General features: G+C 47.8%; 1 protein-coding gene across 4 annotated transcripts in view; it reads right to left on the bottom strand.

The window, feature by feature from the left end:
• SLCO2A1 (solute carrier organic anion transporter family member 2A1) overlaps positions 1 to 11898 on the bottom strand; it is a 114598-nt gene that overhangs the window by 21323 nt on the left and 81377 nt on the right. For all 4 annotated transcript variants that reach the window (XM_032769803.2, XM_032769805.2, XM_075068622.1 and 1 more), the window contains exons 8-11: positions 11435 to 11516; positions 9880 to 10044; positions 8764 to 8953; positions 3436 to 3595 (exon numbers count right to left, since the gene is read on the bottom strand). In XM_032769803.2, the coding sequence (XP_032625694.1) occupies positions 3436 to 3595; positions 8764 to 8953; positions 9880 to 10044; positions 11435 to 11516 (597 nt within the window). The remainder of the gene's footprint in view (positions 1 to 3435; positions 3596 to 8763; positions 8954 to 9879; positions 10045 to 11434; positions 11517 to 11898) is intronic.

The raw sequence follows: 11898 nt of genomic DNA, 5'->3' as shown, positions 1-11898 counted from the left end.
GAAAGTTTTGCAGCCACTGGGAATCGTTCCACACCTGCAAAACTATGCAGTCCCACCAGTCTGTGCTTGTTTCCTGGGCCCAAAATCGGCATTCAATGGCTAGAACCTGCCCCATTACCAGTAGGATCTCCAAAGCGCAGGGGCCCACGGTTTGAGAGAATTCTGTGTCCATGTCCTCATCACTCTCGTTGTTGCGCTGCCATAGCTGCCTCCTCCTTGACTGGCTTTGCAGGTCTTGGTTCAGCATAGACTGTACGAGAATGCGTGAGGTGTTTACAATGTCCACGATTGCGGTCTTGATCTGAGCAAGGTCCATGCTTGCTGTGCTATGGCGTCTGAACAGTTCACCCAGGGAAAAAGGTGTGAAACGGTTGTCTGCTGCTTTCACGGAGGGAGGGCTGAGGCTGTACCCTAGAAACCATGAATGACTGCTTCTTGGAGCAGCTAATCCTGGAGCCCACAAAAGGAGAGGCAATTCCTGATTTAGTCCTAAGTGAAACACAAGATCCGGTCCAAGAGGTAATGATAGCTGAACCACTTGGTAATAGCAACCACCATGTAATTACATTTAGCATCGCTGTAGGGGGGAAAATACACCAAAACCCCCACCCCAGTGACATTTAATTTTAAGAAGGGGAACTACACAATAATGAGGATGTTAGTTAGATGGAAAATAAAGAGAGCAGTCAGGAGGATAAAATGCCTGTCACAGCTGGGTTGTGGGCGGCAGACCTACCAGAACCAGAGTCCACAGTCACAAGACAGGGGTCAAGAGCCAGCTGGGTCAGGACTTCAGGAGGTCAGAAGCAGGAGACAAACTGGAGATTCGACCCACGAGTCAGGCCAGGTCAGGTACTAGGGGCTCAGAGGCTGGTGACAAACTGCAGGTCAGGAACCACAAAACAGATGCCAACAGGCCAGGTGGGTCAGTAGGCCAGAAGATCAAGCTGGGGAAACAGGAGCGGAAAGCAGGAAGTACAAGGCACAGAGTCCAGAGCAGGATGGAGCCCACTAGTTCAAATAACTTCCTGCTGCTGACTCAAACGGGGACAGCAGGCCAATCAGCCATGCTAGGACGCTGCCAATCAGACCTCAGGGGCAGAACCTCATGCGTCTCAAATGAGCTATTGCTAACATCTGTCAGGTGGAGGGCTGGGGAATGGCTGCTCCCAGGCAGACCTGTAGCATCAGGCAAAGTACTTTAAAACACCATAATAGAGGCTCAGACTAAATGTATACCCCAAATGAAAAAAGACAGCAGGAGGACCAAAAGAATGCCACTCTCACTAAACAGCAGAGCATTGCAAGCTAAAAGATGCCCTTTAAAATTTGGAGGTCAAATCCTAATGAGGAAAAGAGGAAGGAGCACACACTGTGGCAAATAAAATGTAAAGGTGTATCAAGGCAGGCCAAGAAAGAATTTGAGAAGAAACTTGCTAAAGACACAAAAACACAGTAACTAAAAAAAAAAAAAAAAAAGTAAGTAGATCAGAAGCAGGAAGCCTGCCAAACTATCAGTGGGGCCACTGGATGATCAAGGTGCTAAATGAGCACTCAAGGAAGACAAGGTCATCACAGAGATGCTAAATAAATTCTTTGAATCTGTCTTCACTGCATAGGATGTGAAAGGGATTCACACATCAAAGCTACCCTTTTTAGACAATAGATCTGAATTATTGTCCCAGACTGATGCGTCAATAGAAGAGGTTTTAGAACAGACTGACAAACTAAAAAGTAATGAGCTTCCCTAGTTTATATAGAATTCTTTGAAGAAGTCAACATGTACAAGGAAAAAGGTGATACGGTCAATATAGTGCACTTGGATTTTCAAAAAGCCTTTAACAATGTCCCTCATCAAAGGCTCTTAAGGAAACAAAGTAGCCATGAGATAAGAGGGAAAGTCCTCTCATGGGTCAGTAACTGTTCGAAAGATAAGGAAACAAAGGGTAAGAATAAATGGTCAGTTTTCACAATGAAGAGAGGTGAACAGCGGAGTCCCCCAAGAATCTCTCCTGGGGCCTGTGCTGTTCAAAATATTCATTAATGATCTGGGAAAAGGTAGCGCACTGTGAAGTGGCAAAGTTTGCAGATGGTATAAAATTGTCCTAGATAGGTAAGTCCAAAGCTGACTGTGAAAAACTACAAAGGATCTCACTAAACTGGGTGACTAGGCAACAAAATGTCAGATGAAATTCTACATCAATAAGCGCAAAGTAACGCACAGGCCTGGCTCCAGGCACCAGCAGAACAAGCAGGCGCTTGGGGCGGCCAAGGGGAAGGGGCGGCATGTCGGGCTCTTCAGTGGCAATTCAGCGGCAGGTCCCTCTCAGAGGGAAGGACCTGCTGCCAAATTGCCATCAAAGAAGAAAGTGGCGTGGTGGAGCTGCTGCTGATTGCGATCATGGCTTTTTTTTTTTTCCTGCCACTTGGGGCGGCAAAAACCCTGAAGCCGGCCCTGGTAATGCATATTGGAAAATACAGTCCCAACTATACATATATATGCAATGATGAGGTCTAAATTAGCTGTTACCACCCAAGAAAGTAATGTTGGAGTTATTGTGGATAGTTCTCTGCAAACTTCCACTCAATGTGCAGCAGTGGTCAAAAACTCCTATAGTATGTTAGAAATTATTATGAAAGGGATAGAAAATAAGACAGAAATTATCATAATGCCTCTATATAAAGTCATGGAGCACCCACACCTCGAATTCTGTGTCCAGTTCTGGTTGCCCCATCTCAAAAAGAACACAAAGGAACTGAAGAAGGCTCAGGGGAGGACAACAAAGATGAACAGGGGTATGGAATGGCCTCCATACAAGGAAAGACTAAAAAGATTAGGGCTGTTCAGTTTTCAGGACATTGGAAATGTCTCCATTTTTCATTGCTTTGATTAAAACTTTAGACATTTTTAACAGCTACACAATGCTTGTTTGAGATTCATTGCTACGCTAAGCATTATTTGTTCAGTGTTTAACCTGAAACTGATAATCCAGAGGAACAGGCATCCGAGGTGATAAATCATGTTTGGTGTGAAGAGAGAGAAAGTCAAATGATTGCAGGCCTCATCAAAGCTCTTCTTTTGCTTTGAGGCAACATTAATTATACTTGTCTAAGTGTTCCGTGATCACCTTATTCTGAACATGAAGCTCTGGGGAAAGTCCTGTGCTCAGAGAAGTACGCACATGCTACTGGTGAGTCAGAAGCTGGCATGGCAATACCAATGCACACTTAGAGAGAAGTGCCCTTTGTTGGGACTGTTTTGCAACCCACAACAATGTCACTGCAAAAGCACCCTGGGTTTTGATTCTGAGAAAACGATCACCATAGCTAGAGGTGGACAGTTTAGATTCCAGCCCATCGATGTGACTATGTGGGCCAGATGGCTCAGCAGCGCATCATCTCCCAGCCCCTGTAATCCAAGTTGCCACTACTTACCACTTGCTTGGGTGTGGAGGAATTAACAATGGAATTTGTGCAGCCAGCATCGCAGGGGGAGATATACTCCACGTTGTTGTCTCCACAGACTGGGTGAAAGAGGTACTTTGAGCAGGAGCACTCAGTGGGGCACTTAGCTTGTGATTGGGTACTTGATGTACTGCCAAAAAAATGGAAAAAATAAAATAAGAAAATTAAAAAAGGATAGGGGAAAAAACCCACCCTGTTGCATTCTCTGCATGGTTAACCAATTTCCCTGTCTCTGTTTGTGTTGGGCCACTGCCATGTAATAGCCTGGCCTTGTGCCTGATTCCTATGCCCCGGCAGGTACTGCTAAAGGTTACAGTGAACTTAGCAGTAATTACTCATATGTGCACGCAAACAAACTTTCACACCCTTTTTTTTGGTGGAAAAGTAATAATCAGATACCTGGAAATTTAACTGGGCTAAGGCCTCTGTCTGAAACCACACAACACCCAAATTGGAAGTGAGGGGAATGTCACTTCAATCAGAATTGAAACTGGAAGCATGCTAGCTCGAACACACAAATTGAGGCAAGGGCTGCATTTAAACTTCACAGGACAAAATTCCCTACACTGATTTTTCTTTCGTTAGCACTAAGGAGGAGCAGTAAACTTCTGCAGTAACATATGACCCAGTAATCCATCTTCAGGGATTACACTCAGTCAAATCCTGGGGCGTGGTGGATGGCAGGACAGACTGTGTATGCTTTACTTCCTGCAGCAAATAGCTAACAGTCACCTGGGGCTTTCCAGGTAAAAGGGATTTTCCACTGCTCATGGGTTGCTGGCACTGAGGTGGGGAAGATTTCCAGAGCAATGGAAGGCATTGGCCAAAAGACATCAGACCATAGAGTTTGACTAGCCTGGTAGTTAGTTTGACCCAAGCAACCTGCAGGGGAAGGAGAGGAGCAGGTTAAGGGAGCCACTGGGGAGAAGAGACAGTGTCTGGAGTCGCTCAAATAATAGCCAGAAAGTGCTGAGCCCAAACCTTGCCCTGGAAGTGGATTGAGTTTACTGGGCCTTCATGATGAGGTGGAAGGAGGCCTCTCTCTCTCTCTCTCTTTAGAAACAGTCTCCAGTTAAATCCCTTCTCCTGGCCCTATTTGACCTGTAGGATTTTGGCCTCCCCACTCAAACTGAAAAGGAATGTGGATTGTGGTCCCTCCACTTCTGCCAGCCAAGAGTTCTGTGTACAGTGGTTCCCTACAATCAACAGTGGGGAACTCACTCATTACTTGTCCTGCCCAGGCTGCTTAGATGTGGTAGCAAAGCGGCAAATGCCTGTTCTCCACTGTAGTCTCCCAACCTGCCATCTCCACCAATTCAATTGTAACCCAGACACCTCCTGGGTATGGTGCTCTGTCCCAGCTAGTGGCACCAAGACCACTGAGAGAGAGAGATTAGAGTCTGCTCTACAGCCTTAGCTAAGGGCCATATAGCTTTTAGCTCATGCAGTAGAGGCTCCTGCATTTAGCTCCAGAGGTCCCAGGTTCAATCCCGCCTGCTGACATCTGGGGTCTGTCAGTGTTGCACAATTATCAGAGAAACTCCAGCCCATGCCTTCAAGCTGGGGAGTGACAAACATGGTCTCAAATTAAAACATAAAACCATCACCACCTCCCAGCAGTGTATTGGAGTTCAAGGGCCATGTTCCCTGACCTCATCCCAGCATTTCCAAGGCAAGAATGAGATAAAGTCAGACTTTAATATACAGCATGCAGATCTCTCTCTGCAGCGTGGCACCTGCTCCCTGCATTCCATCAAAACACAGCAAATTGTCAGTAAGTGATGGGGGCAATTCAATCCCAGGGCCTGGTCAGCAGACACTGCCCTCGAGCTGACTGCGCCCTCCCTGACAGCGACCGGACATACACAAATATCTTAGTGAATCCTGACACCACTAGAGGGCACAGGTGTGCTGACCCATAGCTCCAAATGGCACCTCCAAAGAGCCTGCAAGCCCCGACTCTCTGCAACTCTGCTTCACTTGTCCAGACTCTGATCTCAGACTGCAAAAAAGGGTGAGTGGCCTGGAACTGCAGTGGTAATGTGCTCAGAGACCTCCAGAGTAACCTGCTCTCTTTCTTCAGAACAGCGCCACCTCAATTAACACACAGTGTTGAACTCTAGGCTGGGAGGAATTCTTAGCTGGACCGAGGCTGACGGCCTGAGCTCCTGAAGCAAGCAGCCAGTCTGGCTCCAGCAGCAAGAGAACAGTGCTGAATGAAAGCATGGCCCGTGCCTTACAAAAGCTTTGTGCAGCTCAGTCGAGGGGCTATCGTGACTGGTGCCTTCTAAACGTCTCAGCTAAGAGCTGAGCCAACTATGGCACGAGCCTTGAGGCCTTTGATGCCCTGCCTGCCTGTGAGAGGCAGGAATTGAAATACTGAGTTAGGTACCTGTGCCCTGAAGTGACTGGGATTCTTTTGCAAAGGATTTCATTCTAAGTCGTTTCACTCCTATCTCTGAATCCTGGCCTTTCCAAGTGGGAGGTGCCTGAGGAAAACAGCCCAGATGGGAAATAGCACTGAGGTGCTGGAGGGGGCTCTCAGGACTGTATCACTAAAATCCTGCCATCAACTGAAGGGAGAGTCAGGGGAGCTCTTTGCCTCTGATGCGGGTCACTCTCTCTGCCTATGGCTAAATCTGTGCTGCCGGAGATCCCATTAAAAACACTTGTGAAGAGGGAATTTTTGGTGTGTGGAAGCCGGCGTCACAGGATCCAGCCTTATCCTACTAAGCTGTGAGCTGAGAGTGAGAATCCTGGCAGGACAAGCTCTTCAGCGAAGTAGCCTACAAGTGAGATTCCCTTTCCTAATGTGACCAACTTCCAGGATTCTCCCCTTGCCTCCTAGCAGGAGCCTGGAGCCAGCCAGGCTTGTGCCTCAGGCCCAAGAGTGAGATTCCTCTCTGCTCTGTGCAGAGAAGCAGAATGGCAGGTATGTGCTTTTCCCCATAGGAATGAATCAGATGGCCCCAACAGGCAGGAACTTTCCCTGGAGAAGATGCTCTTCTCTCATCTTCCCATCCTTGCAGTATCTGAGTATCTCATAATCAGTAATAGATGTATCCTTACAACTCCCCAGTGAGGTAGGGAAATGCTATCATCCCCATTTTACATAGGGGAAACTGAGGCACAGAGCAGTCTTGTGATTTGCACAGTCATATCGGGAGCCTGTGGCAGAGCTAGAGAATGACCCCAGGACTCCTAGTCCCAAGTCAATGTCCTATCCACAAAACTGTCCTTCCTGTCTTGTAGATCCTTTACCAGCTTTCTCCCCCACCCCCACCCCTGAATCCAACAATACAGGCTGAACACTATGCTGTATGGCTAATTAGAGCACCTCCACACATGGACAAATATTTTTGGGGATTTTTAAAATTGTCAACACTCCCAATGACTATTAACCACTGCTAATGAAGTACACTCAATGCAGATCTCATGAGCACCGTACAAATACTGCCAGCCATTTCCCAGAGGTCTGTTTGCCGAGAGCTGGTGTTGCTTTCCTTGGTTAGAAATATGTAAGTGTTTTTTGTTTAACTACAGGAGAGTGAAGGGGAGAGAATGAATGGATAGAGTGGCCAGTCCCTGGCCCCTCCTGTTTGCAAGCAGCGCACCTCTGGGACAGAGGGCTTATCACAGGTCAAGAGAAACATCTGTGTGGAAGCCCTTTCTTAAGATATTGGCAGTATGCTGGGAAATGGTCTGATGAAACCGGCGAGCTTGAGATGGAGACCAAGTGCAACTTTATCTTAAATTAGTAAAAGGGGACAATAAAAGGCAAGAGTTCCCTCTCACACAACCAGCGAGGCTACTCTCCGAGAGAAGGAGGGTGAGAGTCAGCTGGCTGTACTAACAGCCTTCAGACTGGGCAGGTGTTCCACTAGCCAGAGCCCCTCTCCCTTATAGAAATGTAGGGATGAAACTTACAGAGGTAGCTTTGAGTGATGTGGGAGTCATCAGGTAAACATTATGACCACACTTGTTTGGAAAGGGGTGCTCTGTGCTGTATACCCTCTCTGTTCTCTGGCCGATATATCTCGGCCCAGCAGGTTGGACATAGATTAAAGGCCAGAAAGGATCATAATGATCATCTGGTCTGACCTCCTGTATAACCCAGGCCATAGAATGTCACCAAGTTACCACTGTATTGAGCCCAGTAACTGGTTATGTTTATAACCAGCGGCTGCAGAGATTAGATGGGAAATGATGCTGAAATAGATCACATGCCCAACAGACACAGAGACCATACTCTGATGAGGCTCCTGGAAGGACCACCTCTGAAAGACAGAACTTCCCAGGATGTGCTAACCCTGTCAGCCAATCACCATTCAGAGTGCCCTTTTGAAGCTGACGCCATTGCACAGTGGCATCCCCTGGTTCAGAGGCAGCCAGGATACAGAATACTTGCCCTTTTCCAAACACTTTTCTGCTCAGTCAGTCTTGGGGGAGCCCACCAAGGAGAGGTGTGTAACATTCCTCTTCTGGGTGGTTGTGACATACGGCTGTCACAGCAAAAACATACGGTCGATTTGGCTCATCCCAAGATATGCAATCTCGAGGAGCAGAAGGTAGCAAAGGGAGCAACATGGAGGGTTAGTTTTGCCTGGCAAACGAATGTGTCAATGCTATGGGAGCTGCATATGTGAGAGCCTGCATTGGACATGGCCTGGTTCCCTCTGCACCTGGCTGAAGTGAGCAAGTGAGGAGGAGAGCCTCCTGCAACTGCTACAAGGACAAGCAGTGAATGGCCAGGCCTGACTGGAAGCCAATGTGTGCTGTGGGCTGGCTATGGGAAGACCTCACTGTGCCCTCCTCATCATGGAACTCCTAAGTGGCCCGTGACAAACGTGAAGTCCATAGATGGCCATAGCCTTGTATGGTGGAGTGTCTGTGGTGTGGTCAAACTGTAGTGTAACTGGAGTATAAATATACAGAAGGCTGTGGGCTCTGTGTCATCTGTAACTGGGCCAGGGACTGAGTGAGGGGAGCGGAGGGCAAGAAAAAGAATTGGCCAAAGAAGGAAGGGAAGAGAAAAGTAGAAGAAGCAGAGTGAAGGAGAGGTGGAACTAATCTCAATACTTGGTGGACATTAACTTCCACTCTGCATTTTGCGGCCTCCTCTAGTGTAAGAAGATAATCTGTTAACCAGTAGCAGTAGTAGACTCTTAACTCCTTTGGGTAAAGTTGGTCAGGCTCCTGCTTTTAGCAATGAAGGTCCCAGGTTCAAAACGCACTCTAATGGCCCAAACAGGATTATACTCTCAGCCAGCCTTCCTCACTGGCACAGCCCTGTATTACCTGGGTGGATAAACCCCAGCAATGGCCTGTGTAGGGCAGCCCATGAAGAAGAGGGGGAGGCAGCAGAGAATGGAGATGAGGAGCACCACTAGTGCAAACCGTGGGATGGCTTTGATGGAGAAGCCAAAGCGCTTCATGATAATTCCTCCTAGAAGCATCCCTAGTGCAGCCGCGGGCAGGTTCACAGCTCCTGCAATGAGAGAAGAGGCAGCAGCCATGAGTGCATGTGAAGAGCTTTCCTGGCCAAGAGCCGTTCAGTACTGACATTCAGAAGAGCAGGGCTGGCTAGGTATTTGTGGTGGGAGGGGGAACCACAGACCCTTCAATCTCCTGAGGCCAATTAATTGCCACAGTACCTGGTGCGCACTAGTTACCCCAGGCTGGGAAGTTTCATTGGTGATATCACATCTATTTTTCATAAACCCTAAGCAGCACCTTTGCACCAATTTGGCCACGCCTCTTCCTTCCCCAGCTTTGATCCTAAGTCAGGGGCTGCAAGGAGGACAATGTACAACCATTAGGCCAGCTCTGTTCCTCTGAGGGATGCCCTCAAGGCTGGGGGAATTCCTAGGTGGCTTGTTAAACTGGCTTGACAGCCTGTTTGCTGTAGCGTGGCAGAGGATCTTGCCCGTGGCAGGAAGACTACATTAATTTTACACATCTCCCGAATGTCAAATTTGGTGCATCAGTGGAAAAGTTTCTCAAACCAATTGATTTGAAACATCTACCTGACTTTGCCTGCCCAAGTCAGTAGGTTGCATGGTGTACATGAGAGCAGCCTCTAGCCCACTAACAGTAAGGTCAACCATGGACAGCCCGACTGATGAGGTCACCATGGTCTCATCCTCACAAACATTCAGGGCAGGAAAAGGGAAACGACTTGGACTGGCTCAAAACCAGAGAGGGTGGAGGTCTGTGAAACTTGCCTACATCCTTCCCCAGCTGCAGTGCCAGGAGAATGTATTTCCCATGTTTTCTCTGTTTATATTTTAAAAAGCGGTGGAAATCATGGACTGGGTGCCCCCCATGTGTAAATGCATTTGCTGCATTTCAAATCTTCCCTTTGAATTCAGGGCCATTCGCCCCCTTTCACGGGGACATGGACATGTGTCTCACCAATGAGGAAGTTGGCATAGGAAGAGGTGGTGCCATACTGTTTCTCCAGGAACTTGTTGAGGAAGGTGGAGAGACCAGCTATTACTGAGGAGAAGCTGCACTGAGCCAGGACCAGGAGGATGAAGAGGGGGTTCAGGAGCAGCTTGAGAAAGATCCGAGGGAATTCTACAAGGAAACAAGAAGAAAGAAGTAATTTATCAAGGAAGAGGTCATGCCAACAGCTCGTCCCATGAAGAGAAAGCTTAGAAACAGCCTTTCTATGATGATTTAATACAGGAACCTCTGAAGCACATGTGGGTTCTGCTATTGGAGACAATTCCCAGAAGAATGGTCATATTGGAATAGGGAGGTAAGCAGTGCTTAATTTGTAATGAAAGAAGTCCTGGGGCTCAAGCAATTATGTGCTGGGGCTCAAGCAATTATTTTACATTCATAACTGATGTGGCAAGCCCAGAGGTGCTGGGGCTATGAACTGCTGAGCCTAGATATGCCAGGGCTCAGCAAATTAGGCACTGGAGGAAAGGCTGCCTCAAGCCCCACCATTGACCTCTTCTTTCTGTGTCTGTTTTTCTGAATTTAGACACCCTGCCCTTCTTGTAATATTGTCTAGCTGTGTCATGCTGACTTGTTAAAATGTGGGCCAGATCCTCAGGTGGTGTAAACCAATGAAACTCCATTGACTTTAATAGAGCCATGCTGATTTACACCAGGTGAAGATCTAGCTCCTGGACTCTGATTGCAAGGAAAATTAACTGCTTGTTCATTTGAATAAATGGCAGAGTGTAATTTATTATTCCGAAAGGCCAATCTGAGATGACCTGCATCAGACTGGCCAGCCTAGCGATATGCCACAGACAGTTGACTGACCCCAAGTTACTCATGGATCACTGTCATTCTATTGATCACCTCCTTAACTTTGACCATTTTTTTTAGAGGCAATTTGTCCGCATGAGGAAGAGGAAACATCCTTGTCTGGAAACTCCCAGGCAGCAAAGCAGTGGTACAGTGTGCTACCCCTGGGGGAGGGTGGCACATCCTCTGCTAACAATGTGTAATTGCTGTGTCAGAGTGTGCTTGTGTCCCTGAGATCTCTTTCCTCTAGAGAGAGCTACATTTAAACAGGCTGGCTTAGATTGCAGTTACAAGTTTGAAGGTAGACCCAGTACCTACTGCCATTGATCTGCACTTTGTATTCCCTGCAGAATTTGGTAAGAGCAACATGCTGGGTACTATTGTCCAAAGTGCCTAAGTGACTTGGGAGCCTCAGGCCCACTTTCAAAGAGACTTGGGCCCTAGGAGCTTAAGTCCCATTGACTTGCAGCGGGGGAGACTAAAGTCACTTCTGAATATGAGACTTGGGCACACTGAAATATTTATCCCTCACTCCGGATTAGACTAGGTGCAAGTGCTGCCAGCAAGGCCTGAGGAGCATAGGCAGCCACGTGCCAGGAAGTTACGCAGCACTTGCCTAGCCATGTGAGTCATTCCAGTTCCTGAGTGCACTATCAGCCACTCAAAACAGTTAAAGTGAAAGTCTAGAACAGGAGCCCTTTACTTTTAATGAATTCCGCCAGGGAGACTTCTTCAGCCTTTGCCTTCTCCATCTTCTTCAGCATGTCTACCTCAGCACCTGCATCCTGGGGAGAGCAGAGAGAAGAACAGCTTACTCCGAGAGGCACTGGCAGACAGTTGGCTTTCTCCAGGTGAGTGATGGGTTCTGGAAACTACCCCATAACTGTATCAGAGAGACAGCTGTCATGCAGGTGTGGTCACGCACAGAAGCACAAGTGGCAGCCGTCAATTAAGAAAGCTTAGACGCCCCCTTCCAAAGCACTGGCTGGCCTGCTCTGACACAAGAGCCAACTCAGCCCTTGTTGTGCTCAGTGCAGGGAGAGCCCCAGGGTGCATAAAGGGGAAGACAAGGAGATGTGCTTCTCTGGTGCAGTTGGACATTGCCAGCTGTGTCCTGGCATTCCACCTGCTGGAGCCAAGCTACTCTTTGATCTTTCACCAAGGCTG

Source organism: Chelonoidis abingdonii, chromosome 8 (genome assembly GCF_003597395.2).
Source record: "Chelonoidis abingdonii isolate Lonesome George chromosome 8, CheloAbing_2.0, whole genome shotgun sequence".
Lineage (NCBI taxonomy): Eukaryota > Metazoa > Chordata > Testudines > Testudinidae > Chelonoidis > Chelonoidis abingdonii.
Note: the sequence above shows the minus strand (reverse complement) of the source record. Positions and strands in the feature narration are given on the sequence as shown.